Source organism: Anas acuta, chromosome 24 (genome assembly GCF_963932015.1).
Source record: "Anas acuta chromosome 24, bAnaAcu1.1, whole genome shotgun sequence".
Taxonomy (NCBI): domain Eukaryota; kingdom Metazoa; phylum Chordata; class Aves; order Anseriformes; family Anatidae; genus Anas; species Anas acuta.
In genome coordinates, this window is record NC_089002.1 from 3,147,102 (window position 1) to 3,165,119 (window position 18,018).

At 60.8% G+C, this 18,018-nt stretch overlaps 1 protein-coding gene across 1 annotated transcript; it reads right to left on the bottom strand.

The window, feature by feature from the left end:
* Nucleotides 1-3,412: 3,412 nt before the first annotated feature.
* Nucleotides 3,413-10,700, bottom strand: PTPN7 (protein tyrosine phosphatase non-receptor type 7). Its single transcript, XM_068660345.1, has 10 exons — nt 10,542-10,700; nt 8,832-9,060; nt 8,528-8,711; nt 8,079-8,163; nt 7,674-7,750; nt 6,724-6,861; nt 6,050-6,160; nt 5,455-5,612; nt 4,829-4,942; nt 3,413-4,334 (listed from the first exon to the last, which is right to left on the bottom strand). Exons 2-10 carry the CDS (start codon nt 8,960-8,962, stop codon nt 4,241-4,243), a joined length of 1,092 nt encoding a protein of 363 aa, XP_068516446.1. The 5' UTR covers nt 8,963-9,060; nt 10,542-10,700; the 3' UTR covers nt 3,413-4,240.
* Between the last annotated feature and the right edge of the window lie 7,318 nt (nt 10,701-18,018).

The following is an 18,018-nucleotide window of genomic DNA, read 5'->3' on the forward strand; positions in this document are numbered from 1 at the left end:
TCAGCACCATCAGCACCCCAGAACCCAGCACCACAGCACCCAGTACCACCAGCAGCAACACCCTGCACCACAAGCCCCCAGCATCCCCGACACTCCAGAACCACCAGCCCAACACCCCAGCACCCTGCACCACCACCACCCAGCACCCAGCACCCCAACACCCCTTCGCTCAGCACCCCCCAGCACCCCAGTGCCCCCCACACCACCCACACTGCCGGCACCTATCCTGCACCTCCAGATGTCCCCTCTGGATACGGCCACAGCGGGACAAATCGATACGGCCACAGCGGGACAAATCGAGCCTGGCCAAGGGGCAGAGGTGGAGCAGGAGACATGAGATATCCCACTGCCACCAGACTCGAGGGATCTTTTTAAAAGACACCTACGCAGCCTGATGCAATGCCAGAGCTCAGGCTGGGCCCTGCAGCCTGGAGCCCCCCTGGTTTTCACCCAGCTGTGCTCTGGGGGTCTGCAAGGGGATATTTGGCTGCTCCCGTGCCCCAGGTACCCGGGATGGTGAGGTTCTGCTTGGCTTTGCCTTTTTGCCAAGGGCCGGGGCAGCATGCTGACTGTGAGGCTCCGTTTCACCCAGGCTGGGCTTGAACCAGACCTGAAGGACAAGGCCTTCAGCCCCTTCCCACATTTAGCCCTAACCCCAAAAGGCATTTTTCCCCCACTGCAGGGGGAAAGGCCTTACCGAGGCGTTGCCAGCAGGCTCAGAAGCAACGAGCAGCCCCTCCCAGGCGAATTTCAGGGATAAGGTGAATCAATCAACACCACAAACATTTTACTAAGGGGGTTGTGTGGGCGAGGAGAGCTCCAGACCGAGCCCACCCCGACAGGGACCCCGTGGGACCCCCATGTGTGGCTCCTTGGCCATAAAATGCAAAACTGAGCTGTGGTGGGACCTGCCTCACAGCGGGCACCCCGGAGCCCGTGACTACCGAGGGTGGGGAGCAGTTTCCATTATGCTGTAAGTCACTGGGCAGCTGCTTTTTTTCAGCTTTTTTTTTTTTTTTTTTTTAGGTTTTCAGACAGAAACCATTTTGTTTCCGGGGATGCTGCGGCCTGCTGAAGATCCCCGTGCCCCGCAGTAGCTCTGCTTTCTGTAGTTATTCCAGTGCAGCTCCTCATGCCGGTGAAAAATTCAACGTCCCCCAGTTTTGGTGCGTCATTTCTGCCTGAAGATGTTTTTTAACAGATTTCAGCCCGGGGAATGTCCCTCTGCCGGTTTGGGGCTTCCCACCCAAAGCACCTGCAGCACTCGGCTGTTACCAGATTGCCTCCCGATAGCAGGCCCTGTGCTTTACTCCCTGACAGAGAAACACCATCAAACCCGTGTTTTGCTTAAAACAGAGCTCACAGCACAGACAGGACCTGGGCGAGTCCGTCCCCACACCAGGAGAAACACGAGAAATTGAGAAAAAAAAAACCCTTTTCATGCACTGACCCCCTCCACCCACCCCCGTTTCCTTTATCCCTGGTGTAAGGGCAGGGCCTTGAGGCAGCACCAACAATATTGGGGATGCCAGGGATTTCCAGCTGGCAAAATTTGGGGATCCCAGCTCCTCCCCTTGTGGAGGGGCCGTGGGCTGAGCACCATGTCCTGCACAAACCAGACCCCAACCCCACAGCGCTGTCCCCTGGTGCCACCACATGCTCAGTGTGCCGGGAGTGGGGATGGGATGTCAGGGCTGTGCCCCTGTAAATGTGGGGTGCTGGAGGGTTCTCCACATCCCCCACCACGTTGATTAACCACTGGGTTAACGAAGAGGAGCAGGAGCAGATGTCACCCCTACACCAGTGTCCCCAGTGCTCCCAGCCACCAGGTCAACCCATCCCTCTGGTGGTGCTGCTGCTAGGCCTCGTCCCCTTTGGTGCCACCGCTGCTGGCCCTGTCTGAGATCCCGGGGCCTCTGTGAGCTCCTGGAGCCCCAGAGCTGCCCTAGGGGTGTCAAAGCCTGCGGTGTCAAAGCCTGCCTCAACATTTCTCCTTCCTGGCCAGGGATTTGGTCGCTGACCACTTGGAGCCCACAGGGATGCCGATGGGAGACTTCTCCGCAGTTCCATTGCTCATCTGGCAGGAGACTTGTTACTGAGCACGCAAAACACTTGATTTTGGCTCATCCTACACCGATGTCTTCTTCTTCCAAGACACCGCCCGTGTGTGCCACCCTGGTGGTGTGCATGACCACATTTTTTTCTGCCTTCCCAGGCAGCCTCCAGCAGGGTTTATTTCCACAAGGGTAGGAAACGGCTTTACCAGCCTGGGAAATCCCAGGTTCAAAGGACAGACACGTGGTGGAAGGACCTTTCCTGAGCCCTGCTGGGCACCTGGCCTTTTTGGGATGTGGTGTGTGGGAGTCTGCACCCCAGAGCCCCCAGCACCGCAGCTCCCTGCCCGGTCACACAGCAAAACAAGGCACACGTGTGAAGGAAAAAGGCAGCTGGGTCTGTGTCTATGATTTAAGGGAGACGAATAACAGCCAGGCCAGAGCGAGCCCCTCGCTTTGCCCCTGCTGTTGCAGGAGCCCTGGGACAGGGTTTGGCAATAACGCAGGCAATAGCCCGCATGGCCCCCAGGAACAATGAGCCTCGGGGAATAAATACAGGGAGGATGGGGAGATACCCAGATAGCACGTGGTAACAGCCTGATAAGTGCCCTGAACAGATAGATCTGGTAGAATTGAGATTGGAAGGCAGGAAAACTGCGTGACTGATTCTAATCTGCATCAGAGAGCTCAGCTGGCAAAACTCCCAGCACCGATAGGAGATGCAAGAGGGGCTGGCAGCATCCCCCCACCCCCAGCCCCTGCTGCACGCCTGCCCTGGCGGCTCTCCTCCTGAAATCCTTCTGCAAGCGTGAGGAAAGGTGCAGAGAAAAAGTAGAGAGGAAAGGTGCAGAGGAAAGGTGCTGTGTGGGAGCACAGGGAGAGCCCCTGCCATGGAGCAGCTTGCAGGCTGCTCAAGCTCCCCTGCCGGACACAGCATGGGGATGAAAGACTTGAAAGGAGGATGCTGTGGGCCACCCGGGTAAAGCCTGGATCAGCCGAGCTCAAAATTTCCACTGCAGCTCCATGGGGGCAGCAGCGTGATCTTAAAGGATTCCCCAATTAACTGAGAAGGCAAAATCCTGAGCTGGGATTTTGAGCTTTGCTCTCCCAGAGACTCCTGGGGGCTTTGCGGGCTCTCCAAGAGCCTGGCAGAGGGTGGGAGCCCCGCAGAGTGGGGTACCCCCGCAGCACCCATCCAGCATGGGGTGATCCCAGCTCCTCGTCCATCCTCAGAAGGGTGCGTGAAGCTCACCAGCTGAAAACCAGTATGGAATAGGTTTAAAATATTTTATGGAATATTTCCATTCCCATGCTTTGTGCTAAAAGGTTTCACTGAATTTATCAGTGAAAAACAAAAATAAAATAAAAACAAAACCTGTGTATTATTTTGCTCTGATTCCAGCAACAACAAAAAAAAAGAACAAAACCAAACCCCGTGTATTATTTTGCTCTGATTCCAACAAAACAACAACAAAAAAAATGAGAACAGAAAGCCCCAACCCTCATGTAACAGAAGGCTGGGTGGCCATGGGGAATGGGTTGCTGGCAGGACTGCAGCACGCTCGGGGGTCTCCTCTGCGTTAAGGCTGGAGGGAAGGCGATGGCTGAAGGCAAAGAGGAAGCAAGCGGCGACCGCCAGAGCTCCTTTGGCACCAAATTGTCAAAGTGGGTCTTTAGGAGGACAGCTTTTCCGTACCGAGGTGTGTCTGATTTGTCAGGGTGGATCTTTAGCCAGAAAAGCATCGCGGGGTGGTTGGAGCAAGCCGGAGAGGCTCCGGTTCTGTCCCTGTAGCGGTGCCGGCCCCAAGTAGAGCAGGACGCAGCTTTTTGGGTGGCTACAAGGCAAACCAGAGCCTTCAGATCCTCCGCACGGCTTGTTCTTCTGGTTGAGGAGAAAACAATGTAAAAAGGCAAAGCTTCTTTCCACGGCTGGGATCCGCCTTGTGCCAGCAGCAGGCACCCTGAGCACCCCCTGCAGCCCCTGGGCAACCCCCTCCCGAAGTTTTTATTGTCCCTGGGGTCGTGATGCCATGATCCCGGTGGGTTTTCTCGGCTGTGCTTCTCCAGGGAGGCTTCCCCATGCCGTGCTGCGTGGCTGGGCAGAGGAGGAGAGGGCTCAGTGGAGGCAGCCCCGAGGCTGGTGCCGGGGAGGTCGGAGCGAGGCCGGGCAGCGGCGGAGCCCGGCGCTAGTGGCCTCCCTCCTCCGGCAGCTGGGAAGCGTACAGAGCTAGCGTGTGATGGAGGAACTGGTACTGCTCGCTCGTCTGGATCATCCCACCCCTGCAAGGGAAGGGCAGGAGCCGCTGACATCAACAAAACTCCTGGCACACGGATGTTCCTGCATCACCCACCCTGCCTGGGTGCACCCAAAACAGCCCCGGGGCTCCCCAAAGGGTGCCTGGGCTCAGCAGCGCTGCTGGGCTGTTCAAAATGCAGATCAGCAGTGGTTTGGGAGGTAATCCTACTGCTGCTTCTCTTTAAAGGCAGAAGATCAGCGTGGTTCTGAGCTGTGGCTGGGCTGGAAGGAGCGCGCCAGCTGCCAGGTTTGGGGCCGCTCCCCCTCGTGTCCCCAGAGCCACCGTAACCCTGACAGCAGAACCAGCCCGTGGGCACTCTGCTGCTGCCACATCTCCATCTTTCAGAACTCCAGTTTCCATCAAAATTCATCCTCCACACCTCTTTGTTTTCCCTGTCCCCGCGCTCCCCCCTATCTCCCCTCCCAGGCTCAGCACCCAGCAGCACTCCGCGAGGGGCAGCGTGCCCCGAGCACCGACCTGTCGATGCGGAGGTGGCACACGATGCCCAGGATGTCCACCTCTCCCGTGTCCTTCAGCTGCTGGCACCCGATCCTGGTGGCGATGAAGCACCCTGTCCGGCCGATGCCTGCGCTGCAGGACGGACACGGCTGTGCTGAGCACCCACAGCACTGCTCTGCCCAAGCTGGATGTAACCCCTGGCTGGTGTGCTGCCCTGATTTACTCCTAGAGGGATTTGGGGTCCCAGTTCCAGCTGTAGGACCAGCTTTCTTAGCCAGGCACCGCCAGATTCAGGCTGGCACCATTGCAAGGGGGTCTCGGCATGGTGCCCAGCCTGTGCCTCTGTCCCTGCATGGTGCGGGGACTGTGGAAAATGCTCAGAGGCCACCTCCTCCAGGGGGGATGCCATGGGTTTTGTGGCTAGGTCCTGGCCCTGCAAAACTCCCCTGCTCCCTGTGCGGTGTCCACAGAGCTGGGAACAAACCAGGTCTCTTTATGGCACCGTGCCAGTGCTGCCATCCCAGTGCCAGGGCAGGAGGAAGTTTGAACGCATCTCCTGGGGCAATGCCAGGGATTTCTGCACCCCAATGGGACCAGCTCGTGGGTGAGGGTGACCCCACACGGGGGCGAGGGGGACGCGTTACCTGCAGTGCACAACGATGGGCCCCGGGCTGGCCGCAGCCTGCAGCGTCTCCTCCACCTTGGACACCAAGTGCAGCAGGGGCTTGGCTGACTCGGGTGTCTGCTGGTCCGGCCAGGAAGGGAAGAGGATGTGTTTGACCTGGCGGCGTTCACCTTGCAGCTTTTCCAGCACAGAAGGAAGAGAAATAAGGATGTGGGAGCACAGACTCACCGTGCAGGGCCAGAGGGAGGTGCGGAGCTGTGCTCAAGCAGGGCTGGGCAGCCTGTGCCCACCTCACCTCTCCTCAGCCTCTGGGAGCAACCCTGGGGTCAGGGACACTTTAGGGTGTCCAAATGCCCTGCTGGGGAGAGCCAGCCGTGCCCCAGGACCCCTCCTCCATCCCAAATGTGGCATGGCCCCAGCAGGGAGCAGCAGCAGCACGTCCCCGTGCCGTCCCCACAGCCCCCGTGAAGCCAGCCCAGGGTGGCCACGGAGCACCGAAGGGCTTTATGGCACGGTGCAAAGAGCGACGGGGCTGATAGAGAAGCTAGAGAGCCTGGGGGTGTGGGGACATTGCCGGGGTCCCCCGCTGGCCCCAGGACAGGGCTCGGACCCACCTGGATGGAGAGGTCCCGGACCAGGTACTCCGCGCACTCGCTCACCCCCTGCACACGGATGGTGAAGGGGCCGTAGGTGCCCTCCTTCTCAGGCCAGTAGTGGAAGCATTTCTGCAGGGATACGGCAGGGTTGGGGGCTGCAGAGGTGCTCAGGGCACCCACTGGGTGTCTAAGCTGCTCTTTGCCTGGTGCTTTTGGGAAGGGGCATCACCTGGGGAGGTGTGGGGGCACAGGGAAGGTGGAGGTGGACGGATAGGACAGAGCCCTCTCCCTCTGCTCCCTTCCTTGTGCCATTCCCTATGGCTTTCAGACCATGGCAATCCCCATCCATGCACGTCCTGCCACCATAAAGGATGCCATCCCCACCTGGAGCCACAGCTGGGAGCTCCCAGGGGTTCCCCTAATTCTCTCCATCCTATTATCCAGCTGGCAAAGCGTGCTCAGAGAAAGAGAGGCCACCAGAGCGGGAGAGGCTTTGCTGCATGGGGCCAAGGTGGCATCCCAGAGGATCTCCTCCTCCAAGGAGGTAGCCTCTGGGAGCAAAGCAGGGAATCAGGTGGGTGCTCAGAGCCTCCTTTGGTCTCCCACTGCCCTGTGGCTGTTGTTATCCCCCCACCCAACCCTTTGCCCCGGGCCGGGGTGCTGTGCCGAGGCCAGGGGAGGGGCAGTGGTACCTCTTTGCGCTCCTCAAGCTTGGTTATCATGACGATGAGGGGCGCCTCCTCCTGCCACACCATCTCCCAGAAGTCGGTCACGGTGTTTGGCATGGGTCCCTGGGTGGCGATGTACTCCCGGGGGCGCCCCGCGTAGCCCTGCCGAGCACAGGGGCCGTCAGGGACGAGGGGCCCTAGGGTGCAAGGGGGTCCCACCCCTGCCAGTGGTGCTGGAATTCCCCTACAGGCTGAGTTACGCTGGATATTTCCTCCTAAACCTGCCCTTGAAATCCTTTTATGGACCCGAATGGGAGCTGCTGGGCATCCTCTCCATCCTCCAAGCCTGGCAGCAAGCCACGTGCACCCGCGCTCCTTCCAAGCGTCCCCATGTTTTGGGGTGACAGCACCCAGTGTGACGGACGCTTGGTGAGGCAGAGCTCGCTCAGTGAGAAGCATGTGAAGGTGTTTTGCCTGGGATGGGGTGCTCCCAGATGGGCCCCACTGGAGCTGCCTCCCCCCCAAGGCTCTGGGGGCACCTCGAGGGGAGGCTGGCAAAGGCTCCTGCCCTGCCCCTGCTCCAGGCACCCCCAGCAGTGTGAAATAGCCAAAGAAAATAGAAAAGCTCGGAGGTGTTTTGAGTCCTGGAGGCCCTCCAGGTCCATCGTGTGCCCCCAAACCACCTCCAGCGGGTCTGCCGGTCCTGCCAGAGGGCAGGTTTGTGGGCTGCCTTCCCGAGTCCCCCCTTCCCGTGCCATTCTCACCACCCACACACCCTCCTCTGCCTCTCAGCACCCCGGCTGGCCGCAGGGAGAAGGATGCTGATGTGAGAACTGCTCAGAAGGAAGCCAAGGAGCCAGGCAAAGCCGGCACCTGCCCAACATGAGCCAGTTTTGGGGTGAGAGCGAGGTGCTGGGGAGGTCGCACCCCGGTCCCCAGCTGGGTGTGGGAGACCAGGCAGGCAGGACACTCACTGTGATGTAGTTGGCATTTATGTAGCTGTCTTCCTCCTGGTTCCCTGCCCTCCTGAGGCAGACCCGGCTCTCGGGATCTGGAAGACAAGGCAGGAATTCCCCCCAGACGGTGAGCTCCCTCCCGCTGACACCACCTCCAGTGACCTCCTCAGCCCTTACACCCCCAGCGATGCGCCCTCGGGATGCGTAAGGCCCCACGGAATCAGGGAGCAGCCCAGGCTGGGCTGTCTCGTGGTGCACACCCCAAAGCATCCCCAAAAACCATCCCCCAGCACGGCACAGACCCCTGCAGCACAGCCGAGGTGGGCACAAGCACAGCAGGGCCACCGGGGCCACCCGGGAGCGCAGCCACGTGCGCCCTGCTCAGGGCACCTGGGTGGATGTGGGGCACAGGGGAGCACGTACTGGGGAGGATGGTTTTGTATCTGTCCTTGGAGGCATGTCCAGGGATCTCCAGCTCCTCCGGACTGACGAAGTTGGGTGGGATTTTCTGCAGGGGGGGAGAACAATTTTGAGGAAAACCCTCTCGATGCTGCTTGCGTCCCCTCGGCGTGGCGGGGCTGGCCCCACAGGCAACGGGACGCTGCCCCGGGACCTGTTGGCACCACCAGAGACCCCAGCTGCTGGGATGAGCCCCATCCTCACCCCAGCCGTGGTGGGACACCTCACAGACAGCCCATGCTGGGAGAAGAGCTTGGCACCGTGTCCCCCCCACCCTGTCCTCCCACATCCCCTGCCCCTGGTGCTGCCGGGCTCGGAGCCTTCATCTCCCATGGGAAAGCTCCCAAACCCCACCAGCCCCCAGAGTGCGAGCATCCTCGTGCGAGGAGGTTGAGGGGCTGGGGATATCTCACCGAAAACTCCTCCTGGAGCTGGGCCAGGCTCTGGGCGCGCTGCTGCAGCTCCTCCTTGCTCAGCACGCGGCTGGACGTCCGCAGGAACTGCAGCGTGATGTCCCGCGGCGTGCAGACGGGCTGGATGGGCTCCACGCTGCCCAGCGAGCTCATGTCCAGCATCAGCGACACGTTGGAGCCCCTCCTGAGAGGCAAAGGGTCCCCAGCTGACCCCCCATGGCACAGGCCATGGGGGTTTTGGGGAGCCCCAGTGCGGGGTTGGGGTTTTGGGCATTTTTGGCACATCCTGCCTGGCCGTGCTCACCTCTCCTGGAGCCTCACGTGCTTCTTAGCGGACGGGCTGGGTTTCTCCGTCCTCTCCATGTCCCCCCTGGCTGCCCGCGGGGTCAGGCTGCCCTTATGAGCTCCGGAGCACACCGAGCAGGTCTGTACCATGCTGCGGCAGCCACGGAGCCCTCGGCCTGAAGCACAGCGGGTGGCGGCGGGCGGCCCTCAGCTGCCGAGGGGTCAAGGAGCCATCAGAGGAGAAGCGGCTGGAGAACACAAGGCGGGTGAGAGGGATGCAGCGAGGCTGCCAAACCCCTCGGTGGGGTGTCCAGAATGGGGTTGTGCCCGAGCAAAGGATGGGGTTTGGGTGCTCAGCTGCCCTGGAACCATGGGCACCGCTGCCAGCACCCCTGGGGACAGGCGGGTGGCATGGGGACAGCTCCTGGCACGGTCACTGCGGGCTCTGCAGGTGCCCACTGATGAGCCCGGGCATGGCACAAGCTCTGCTTGCACCGAGAGGAGGACGCCCACACTGTGCTCTGCAGCATGGGCTGGTTCTGGGGGAGCCCGGATCGCCCTCCACGTCCCCAAGGAGCTCGCACCTCCCCAGCACGCCTGCTTTGCCCTGGGGACACAGCGAGGAGGCAGGAGAGCTGGGGCGCACGGTGAGATGGGGAAGGGCTGGGGGCTCCTGGGCTGCCCTCAGGGGGGTAGAAGCCCCCAGGGGATGCAGGAGGCATGGTGAGGGTGCTCGGAGACGCAGGGTGCAGGGCCAGGCTCCCTGCGCAGCCTCACTGCTCTGCTGAGGGAGGGAATGGCCCCGGGACAGCCTCCTCCATCCCGCAGGGCTCGGCTGCTGTCAAGAGGAAACTGTTTTATCCGGGTGGTTGAGCAAGAGGCTTTGGGGTGGCCAGGCTGGAGGAGGTTGCCAGGGCTCCACCAGCACCATCCCCGGGCAGGGAGGTTTGGGCGATGTTGGGTCACGGCCGGGCAGCAGCGGGCAGAGGTCCTCCTGCCATCCCCGGCTTCCCCCATGAGGGGAGATGTCCCCAGCGGGACGGGGGATGCTGCAGGGTCAGAGCAGTGGGCACAGAGCTGGGTCCCAAATACCCCAGCAGCTCACGGGGGTCCCTGTGGAGAGCCAGACCCCGGGGTCCCAGCGGGTGTATGAGGTCAGGGAGGACCCCAGCGTGGCCACGACCGTGAATTTTGGGAATGTGGCTGGGGCAGGAGCTGTTCCCCAGGACTCCCCGCTGCCCAGCAGCATTCCTGGCCTGGAGGGATGAGCGTTCACATGGTGGCAGTGCCACCACCGCCACATGCACCGTCCCCGTGCCCTGTGCTGTGGGGTGCTCCCCGTTCGGGCAGGGCAGGAGCTCCCCGAGAACCGAGGCACCATGAGCTGATCCCAGCAGATCCTGCACGAGCCCCCGGTGCCAGGAGCAGCAGGCTGCGACCCCAACACCGCCCCTTGCACACCAGCCACGAAACACCAGGGAGATGCCTCAGCAAGCCCCTGGCACGCAGCAGGACCTTGGGAAGAGCCTCGGCTCCCTGCACCTGCACGGAGAGCATCCCCACCTCCCCGCCAGCATCCCAACCCTGCCCCGGGCACCTGCGCTGCCTGCGGGCGAGCACATGCCCAGGGCACGTAGTCACCAGGGCCTGGAGCTGCCCGTGGGGGTCCCCTCTCCGAAGGGTGGCACGGGACCATCGGCACTGCGCCCGCGGGCCGGGGGCTGCCTACCTGCTGCCCCGAGGCATGGGCTCCGTCCGGGCCGGCACAGGGCCGCGGGTGCCGCGCGTGTCGGTCTAACACCAGGGTTTGAAAGTGTTCAGGAAGCTGCTTATCAAAGGAGCTGCTGCCTCTGCCGCTTCCTCTCCCTCCTTCTCCCCCACCCTGCCTGCCGCCCACACACATACCGGCCACATCGCCGCAGCTCGGCTCCGCCGGGCTGCCTGCAGCCCCAGCCCCGCTCCCCGCTGGCGAACCCCCCGTCGTGTGCCCGTGGGTGCAGTCTTTTCCCCCCCAAAAAAATCCTGGGGTGCACCCAGGGGTGTCTCCGCCAGGGTCCATGGGGTGCGCGGTGCCCTCTGTGCCCAGCCATGGCCTGGGACAACTGCGGGGACACGGAGAGACGGGTGGGAGCCTGGCCATGGGGATGGGGATGCTGGCAGTGTTTTGAGCGTGGCTTCACGTGGCATGGTGGCACTGCCACGTGCCACCCCGTGGGGACCGAGGACGGGTCCCCAACCTGTGCCACACTGCCTGCATCCCCTCACCCGCTGCCCTTCCCAGCCAGGGCGCAGCACCTTGCACCCACCGTGCCCAGCCATGGGGTGAGGTGCCCAGGATCCACCCGGGGGGTGCCACCATCACCCCCCTTACAGCTGGGACCACCCCAACAGGGGGCAGGGAACAGGGGCAGGCAGGTCCCGGGAGGGTCGGGCTCAGGTAGGACAGCTCTGCCTGCCCTCGGGCCGCTGCACATCCTTCCTGCGATGCCCTCAGGCACTCGCTGCCTCCCCGCAGCCCTGCCACTCTTCCTGTTTGTCGTGGCCCAGGCTTTGCGCACAGGCGCTGCTCGGCCCCGTTTCCTTCCTCTTCTCTGCCCCCACCCCGCTGCAGCGGCCCCGCTGCTCCCCACCAATTGCTCCGGGCACCGTGGCCCAAATGCCTTCGCCACTTGCCTGGCCAGCAGCCCTGCAGACAAGGCCACCAAGGGTCTTGTGAGCAGGACCCAGGAGCCCAGCAGGCCGGGGCTGGACCCTGAGTCAGGCCCGAGGAGTCGCTCCCTGCCCCGTGTGGGATGCAGGAACCTGGCTGGAGGGGTTCAGAGACGGCCCCACCGTGGCCAAACAAGCTCCAGCACTGCCTTTCCCTCCCACCCTCTGTCTTTCGACTAAGAAGCTTTCCTAAGACGACCCACAGCTCAGTATGAACAGGAGGCTGCACGTGCACGCCTTCAGTAGGGACCAGAGTAAACAGAGTTCTCCCCTGACCTATCAGGCAGAGGATTCCTTCCTAGGAAGGCTGTCAGGACTGTATCTGCCCCCTGAGTGTGGTTAACACCCCTGCCAATGAGGTGCCTTCGAGCTCAAAGGGTCCCTGGGGACGCAGCCAAGAGGCAAACCCCTGGGGCTGCCCCTCCTGCCTTTCCCTGGCCCCCAACCCCCCCCCCGGATTTTAAACCTTCTTCCCAAAAGGGGATGGGAGCCTTTCACCAAAATGCGTCTTTTCCAAAAACAAGTGGTGTGGAAAGAATCTGCTGTGGAGGCCAAGAGCTCCCCGCATGCTGTCAGTTTTAGCGATCCCTCCTTGCCCCAGCAAATCTAGTTTTGAGGTTCCCAGCACCTGGGTTCGGGCCGTGCTTGACCCCACACACCATATGGGAATACAGCCATGAAGATTTGGCTCCCTGACTGCTGCTAATGATGGGCAGGAGGATCTGTGGCCCCGTGTGATAAAAGGTCGTAATTTTAAAGGATTTCGAAATGGAGATCCCAAGGCACGTCCTGCGCCTCCAGGTGGTGCAGGGATGTGCCAAGTCCCAGAAACCCAGGGGCAGAAAAATGTGCACCTCCCAGCCCTCAAAAGGGGGCTGCTGGGGGCTGGTGTCAAGGGACGAGGGTCTCCGGGCTGGAGGAAGACCCCAGCCCAGGGTCTGTTTGCTCAGGGTAGGACGGGGAGGCAGCACAGCCTCCTCCATCGCAGGAAGCGATGTCCCCAGAGGGCAAAGCTGGCAAGGGGCCGAGAGGGAGCGGTGCCGAAGGAAATGGGTCTGGGGGGGGGCAACACAGGGTGACAGCCCTGCTGCTTCCCATCTGGTGATGGGGAGCCCATCCTGCTTCTTCCCCGGGACCACTGATGGAGGACAGGAGATGGGGACCTGTGATGGGGACCGGTGATGGAGGCGCAGACCCAAGGGGTCCAGGGTGCTCAGCGTGCCAGGCATGGGACCCTGCGTGTCCCCTGTCTGTGCACACCCGTGCCAAAGGATTTTGGTCACAAGCTAGGGGTTAAGGAAGGGAGAGGTCCGTGGCAGAGCTCCAAGGGGCTGTATGGCAGTGGTTTTATTTTCAGCATGCCCAGCAGGAAATGGGAGATCTCCAGAGCTGGCGCTTTGGGAAGGGATGCCCAGATTTATCCCTGAGTGGCACTTGCTGACTTCACTTGCATGTTCAAACTCCGCTCCCATGGGGTCATTTTGCACCCTGAGCATCCTCTGGCCCCATCCTCATCCACCATAAAGAGAGCAGCTCCCAGCTTCGGGCTGGGGGTCGTTCTCCCCCAAAGAGCCCAGCCAGTCCTCGCTCCCCTTCCTGCCCTCCAAACCCCAGCACAAACCTCCCCCAGCCTCCTCACCCCGACCTGCACACCCCAGCACCTCTCCTCCCACACCCCAAGCAGCAGCGTGACCCCAAAACCACTGGAGCAGGCACAGCACCAAAATTCATCTGGTGCCCCCCCAGCACTGCCCTACCGCATCGGGGGCTCGTCTCACCGCGCCTCCAGCATCTTTGGGTCCAGGGCCTGGGCAGGGCTGGTCCTGCTCCTGCTGACGCTGCGGGGAGCTCAGGATGTCCTGCAGGGCTCTGGAAATTTGCCCAGCTCCTTCACCGCCTAAACAGGGCTCACGGGCTTGAAGGTGAAGCGGCCTCCTGGGAGCAGACTCGGATAGCAGCGGCTGATCCGCTCCCAGCAGGGGTGAGGAGAAGGGCTGCGCGATCAGCCCCAGCACCCCGCAGCGCCAGCACGGGAGCTGCAAACATCCCGCTCAGAGCCCATCCTCGGGGGGCTCAGCATCACGCACCCCCTGCCCCTGGGCCGGGCAGCACCCAGCAGCCGACCGAAGCACCTCTGCAGCTCGCTTTTCCTGGAGAAAAAAAAAAATAAAAAAAAATCCCTCTGCTCCAGCTCCCTCTGCCTGAGCGCATTCCCAAGGACAGCCCCGGGCACCCAGCACCGCGGCGTGCCAACCTCTCGCTGCCGGTGGGGCTGGGGGGCACGGAGCTGCCCCAAACCCTGCCCGGGACCCTCAGCATCCCCCCGCCAGGGAGATGCTCCTGGGGCTGGAGGGCTGGAGGCGCGGACGCGACCTTGCTCCGCTGCCAGCCAGTGCAGAGTTTGCTCCTGCCGCTGCCCGGCTCCTGCTGGAAGCACTTCAGCTGTCGCTGCTCCTTTTTTTTTTGTGTGTTTTTTTTTTTTTTTTTCAAGGCATCTGCTGCTGGACTTGCCAGCCCCTGCCCGCTGAGTCTCCTCAAGGAGAAGGAAGATGGTTTGTCGCCTGGATTGATTGCCTAGCTGGGGTTTTTTTCTCTGAATGACTGCTGAGCAGAGCCACTTTCTGTTTGTGGAGTTAGCTGCTGTCCTACATCTCTTGCGAACGAGCCGAGCTTGGCTCCAGCTCATGCAGGCAGAGGCAAAACTGGCGGACCATGAGCCCCAGCAGACCCAGAACTGGTGCCACTGGGGGCTGCGTGGGCACAGGAGCAGCCCCCAGGAAGGTGCCCTCCTGGTGTGAAGGAGCCTTAGAGCATCATACTTTATTCCCCTCCCCAAGCTCTCACCGCTCTTTTTAGCTTTACGCACAGCGGGTTGTGGTGAGGGGAGAGGGGATCCCAGCCAGCCCGGGGGGCCAGGTCCCCGAGGTGCTGAGACATCGGCTCCTTACACAACAACACCCAGAGGGGTACAGCAAGAGCCACGGGGCTGCTCGGTCACCCAAAACACAGAGCCACAAGATGGGGGGGACCCAGGGGGGGCAGCAGCACCGTGCTCATCCCCGTGTCCTTGGGCTTGTGCCTGGTGCACGAGCTCGGGCTGCGCTCCTCCCGTTGCCTCCCAGTGATTTTGGAGAGGTGGCCTGGACGCCTTCCCGTGCCTCAGTTTCCCCTAGGGAAACTTGGCCCAGAGGCAACCAACAGCAGCTTGCCCGAGGCCGCGATGCCCACACATCTCCTCGGGAGGCTCCAGCCCACAGCAGCAGCCTGCAAAACACCGCGAGGTGCGTGGGAAGGAAGAAAACTCCCAAAGCAAGAAAAAAAAAAACACCAACAAAACATCAAAACATGGCTCTCCATCCCCAGAGCACGTGGGACAAAGCAGTGCCCCTTGCAGGAAGGCACAGAGCAACCTAAAATTCCAGGAAAGTTCGGATCTGGCCACCTGCACCCCTCGGGGACCTCGGCACGAGCCCAAGCCAGGGGCTGCTCCCCACGCTGCTCCTCCTGCCCCGGGCTGCGGGTTTCTGCTGCTGGGGGAGGGCACGGAGCGTGGTGACCTCTCTCTGGGTGCTGGGGCCGTTATCAATAACAGGAAACGAACTTGTCAGGAGGGGCAGGAGGGAGAGAGAGACCCAGAAAGAAAGGAAGCGGTTAGAAAGCAGTCACTTCCATTTTTTGCTGCGAGACAGCCCGCGCCCACGCGCCGCTGGGCTCGGGGGGGGAGCAGAGCTGGCTTTCCACGGCTTTATCTGGCCTGGGATCGGCAGCGAGCTTTTCACAAAGAGCTCACAGATCCTCTCCCAGCCTGTGATAACAGCTAAGAGAGGAGAGAGTAAACCAGGGGCAGTTAAAAATATCCTCCCGGCAGCCAACGTGCGGTGCAGAAATGGGCGCAGCGCGTCCAGCAGACGCCGCCTCTGTCGCGTTGTCCTGGCCCTGAGCTGGGCTCATCCCAAAATCCGGTGCCGTGGGGTGAGGCTGAGCCAAGAGCAGGGATCCTCCAGCTCCCAGCTGCTCCTGCTGGGCAGGAGGCACCTCTCCTCCACGCAGATGTTTGCACAGCTCACCCCAGTGGCCTCTTCCTCTTTTCTCGGTCGAACCTTAACACCAGGGTTTGTTGGATTTATTTATTTATTTTTAATTAAAAACCCGCGTTTTCCACATCTTCCCATGCTGTTTTCTTGTTCTCTTTTTGGGTGTGGGGAGGTCAGCGCTGGTGAGGCTGCACCTGGGGTGCTGGATCCAGTTCTGGGCTCCCCAGTACAGCAGGGACATGGGCACAGGAGCGAGCCATGAAGGTGCTGGAGGAGCATCTTTGCTCGGAGGAACGACTCAGAGAGCTGGAGCTGCTCAGCCTGGAGAAGAGGAGGCTCAGGGGCAGCTCCCCAAGGCCTGCACGTTCCTGCAGGGAGGGGATGAGGGGACGGAGCCAGGCTCTTTGCAGCAGTGCCCAGGGCCAGGTCCAGAGGAGCTGGGCACAGCCTGGAGCTCCCCTCTGTGCCCCAAATCCCGCTGAGACACTCTGATCTTGTAGGGCACATCCTACAGGCAGGACCTGCATCCAGACAGCCAGGACCACGCGAGATAAAGGAGCACATGCAAGCAAAACCAACTCCCTAAATTCCAGTCCTCAATCCCGCACTTTGGCACTGGGGTGCCAGCACCCAAGCCGGGCTGGTGGTGCCCTGAAACGCATCGACCTGCTCCCAGAAGAGGTCCCCGAGTCCCTGCAGGAGCTCAGCCCCGTGCTGGCAGCAGCAGCTTTGCTCTCCCGGCTCGCCGAGGGTGTGCTGGTGCAGGCAGAGGGCAGCAATGCAGAGAAGGCGCAGTCCGTGGGCCTGCCTGCTCCCGAAAGCTGCTCTGTGAGGTGTTTTATGGCCTCAGGATGTCAGGGTGCCCTGCAGGCACCCCCAGTCCCCTCAGACTCGCTGCACCCACGCGGCCATGGGAGCACCTGGAGCACGGCTGGAGGAGTCGGGGGATCCAGCTCGCTGTGGGTGGAAGCCACAAATGCTTGGATCTGGAGGGAAAAACAAACAAACAAACAAAAATGCAAGGTTTTTAGGATCTTTTCTTACGCTGTCAGGACCAAGGTGGGTTCCCAGCTGCAGGAGACATGGGACAGGCAGGTAGCAGAGGATGGAGCCGCGGGTATTTCAGCCCTGGATGAGAAATCAAGGCTGCTGCTGGTGGCACGAGAGCCCCTGGGGCAGCCCAGGTGTTTTGCCCCTGAAAGCTTTGCCCTGATGCTGCTGGATGAGCTTCAGCAGCAGCCAAAAGGACTCTCCATCGCTCAGAGCTGCCAAAAAGCTGGAGCCCAAGGCTTGAGCAAGGGGCCCTAACCCTAACAATAAATGCTATCCCTAACCCTAACCCTAAAACTAACCCTAACCCTAACCCTAACCTTAATCCTAACCCCAAAAATGCTCCCAACAGAAGCCTTTGGGTACACCTTACTCCTCAGGGGAGCCTTTACACAGCCCCACATTCAACTGTATCTCTGGGTTCGCACTTTCCAAACAACCCTAAACATAACTGTAACCAGAACACTGAGCCGAACCCCAAGTGGGACCCTAGAAAATGTGTACAGCGACACTTTCTCCCATCAAAACATGCTCCCAACGGAAGCCTTTGGGTACACCTGAACTCCCCAGGGGAGCCTTTACGCAACTCCACATGCAACCAGACTCTGTGTTGAAGGGAATTTATCACACAGCTCCAGGCTGGTGTGCAACTGAAGCATTTATTGAGTATCCATTCCTGCATTTATACCCTGAGCATCTCTGCCCGTGCCAGTTATGCTACCAGGCAAGCTCGCTCATACTCATATGGTGTTCAACAGACCCCACACGATTGCAAACCTCTATAATTTGTACCAAGGTTGTCCCATTAGGCACGGATTGCAGAATCTTTTTACAATCTGGGTTAGCATTTCCAACCGCCAGTTTCAGCATGAGAGCCTCTTTAGCTTCATGATTATCTATCTGCTTGCCCAGCGAATCCCTCAATTTGTCTATATGTTGACTCCTTGTCGTATGCCGGTAAAAGCAGGCTGGCTCCTTCTTGCTCCTGGCAGTTCCAGCAGGGTTTGTAGTGCTGCTTGGGCTGACTGGCGCCAGATGGCATCGTTGAGCCGAGCTTGTAGTCCTGGGTCTATTAACAGCTCCGTCCCCATGAGCTGAGGAAGCCCTGCACCCATAAGAGGGTCCCCTAATGTTCTTCCTTATGGCGGATCAAACCCTAACCCTAACCCTAACTCGAAACCTAACCCTAACCCTAACCCTAACCCTAACCCTAACCCTAACCCGAACCCGAACCCAAACCCAAACCGAAACCCTAACCCTAACCAGCAGTGCCGCTGTCTCACACAGCTCTCTCCATTTCTGTTCCCATAACAATTTGTGAGTCGGGGTGAGGATCCGAGCGGCTATTTGGCGACAATCATACGGAACCAGCAGCTGACCTGTGGCCACATTTTCTAATAATGATTGGGTGCA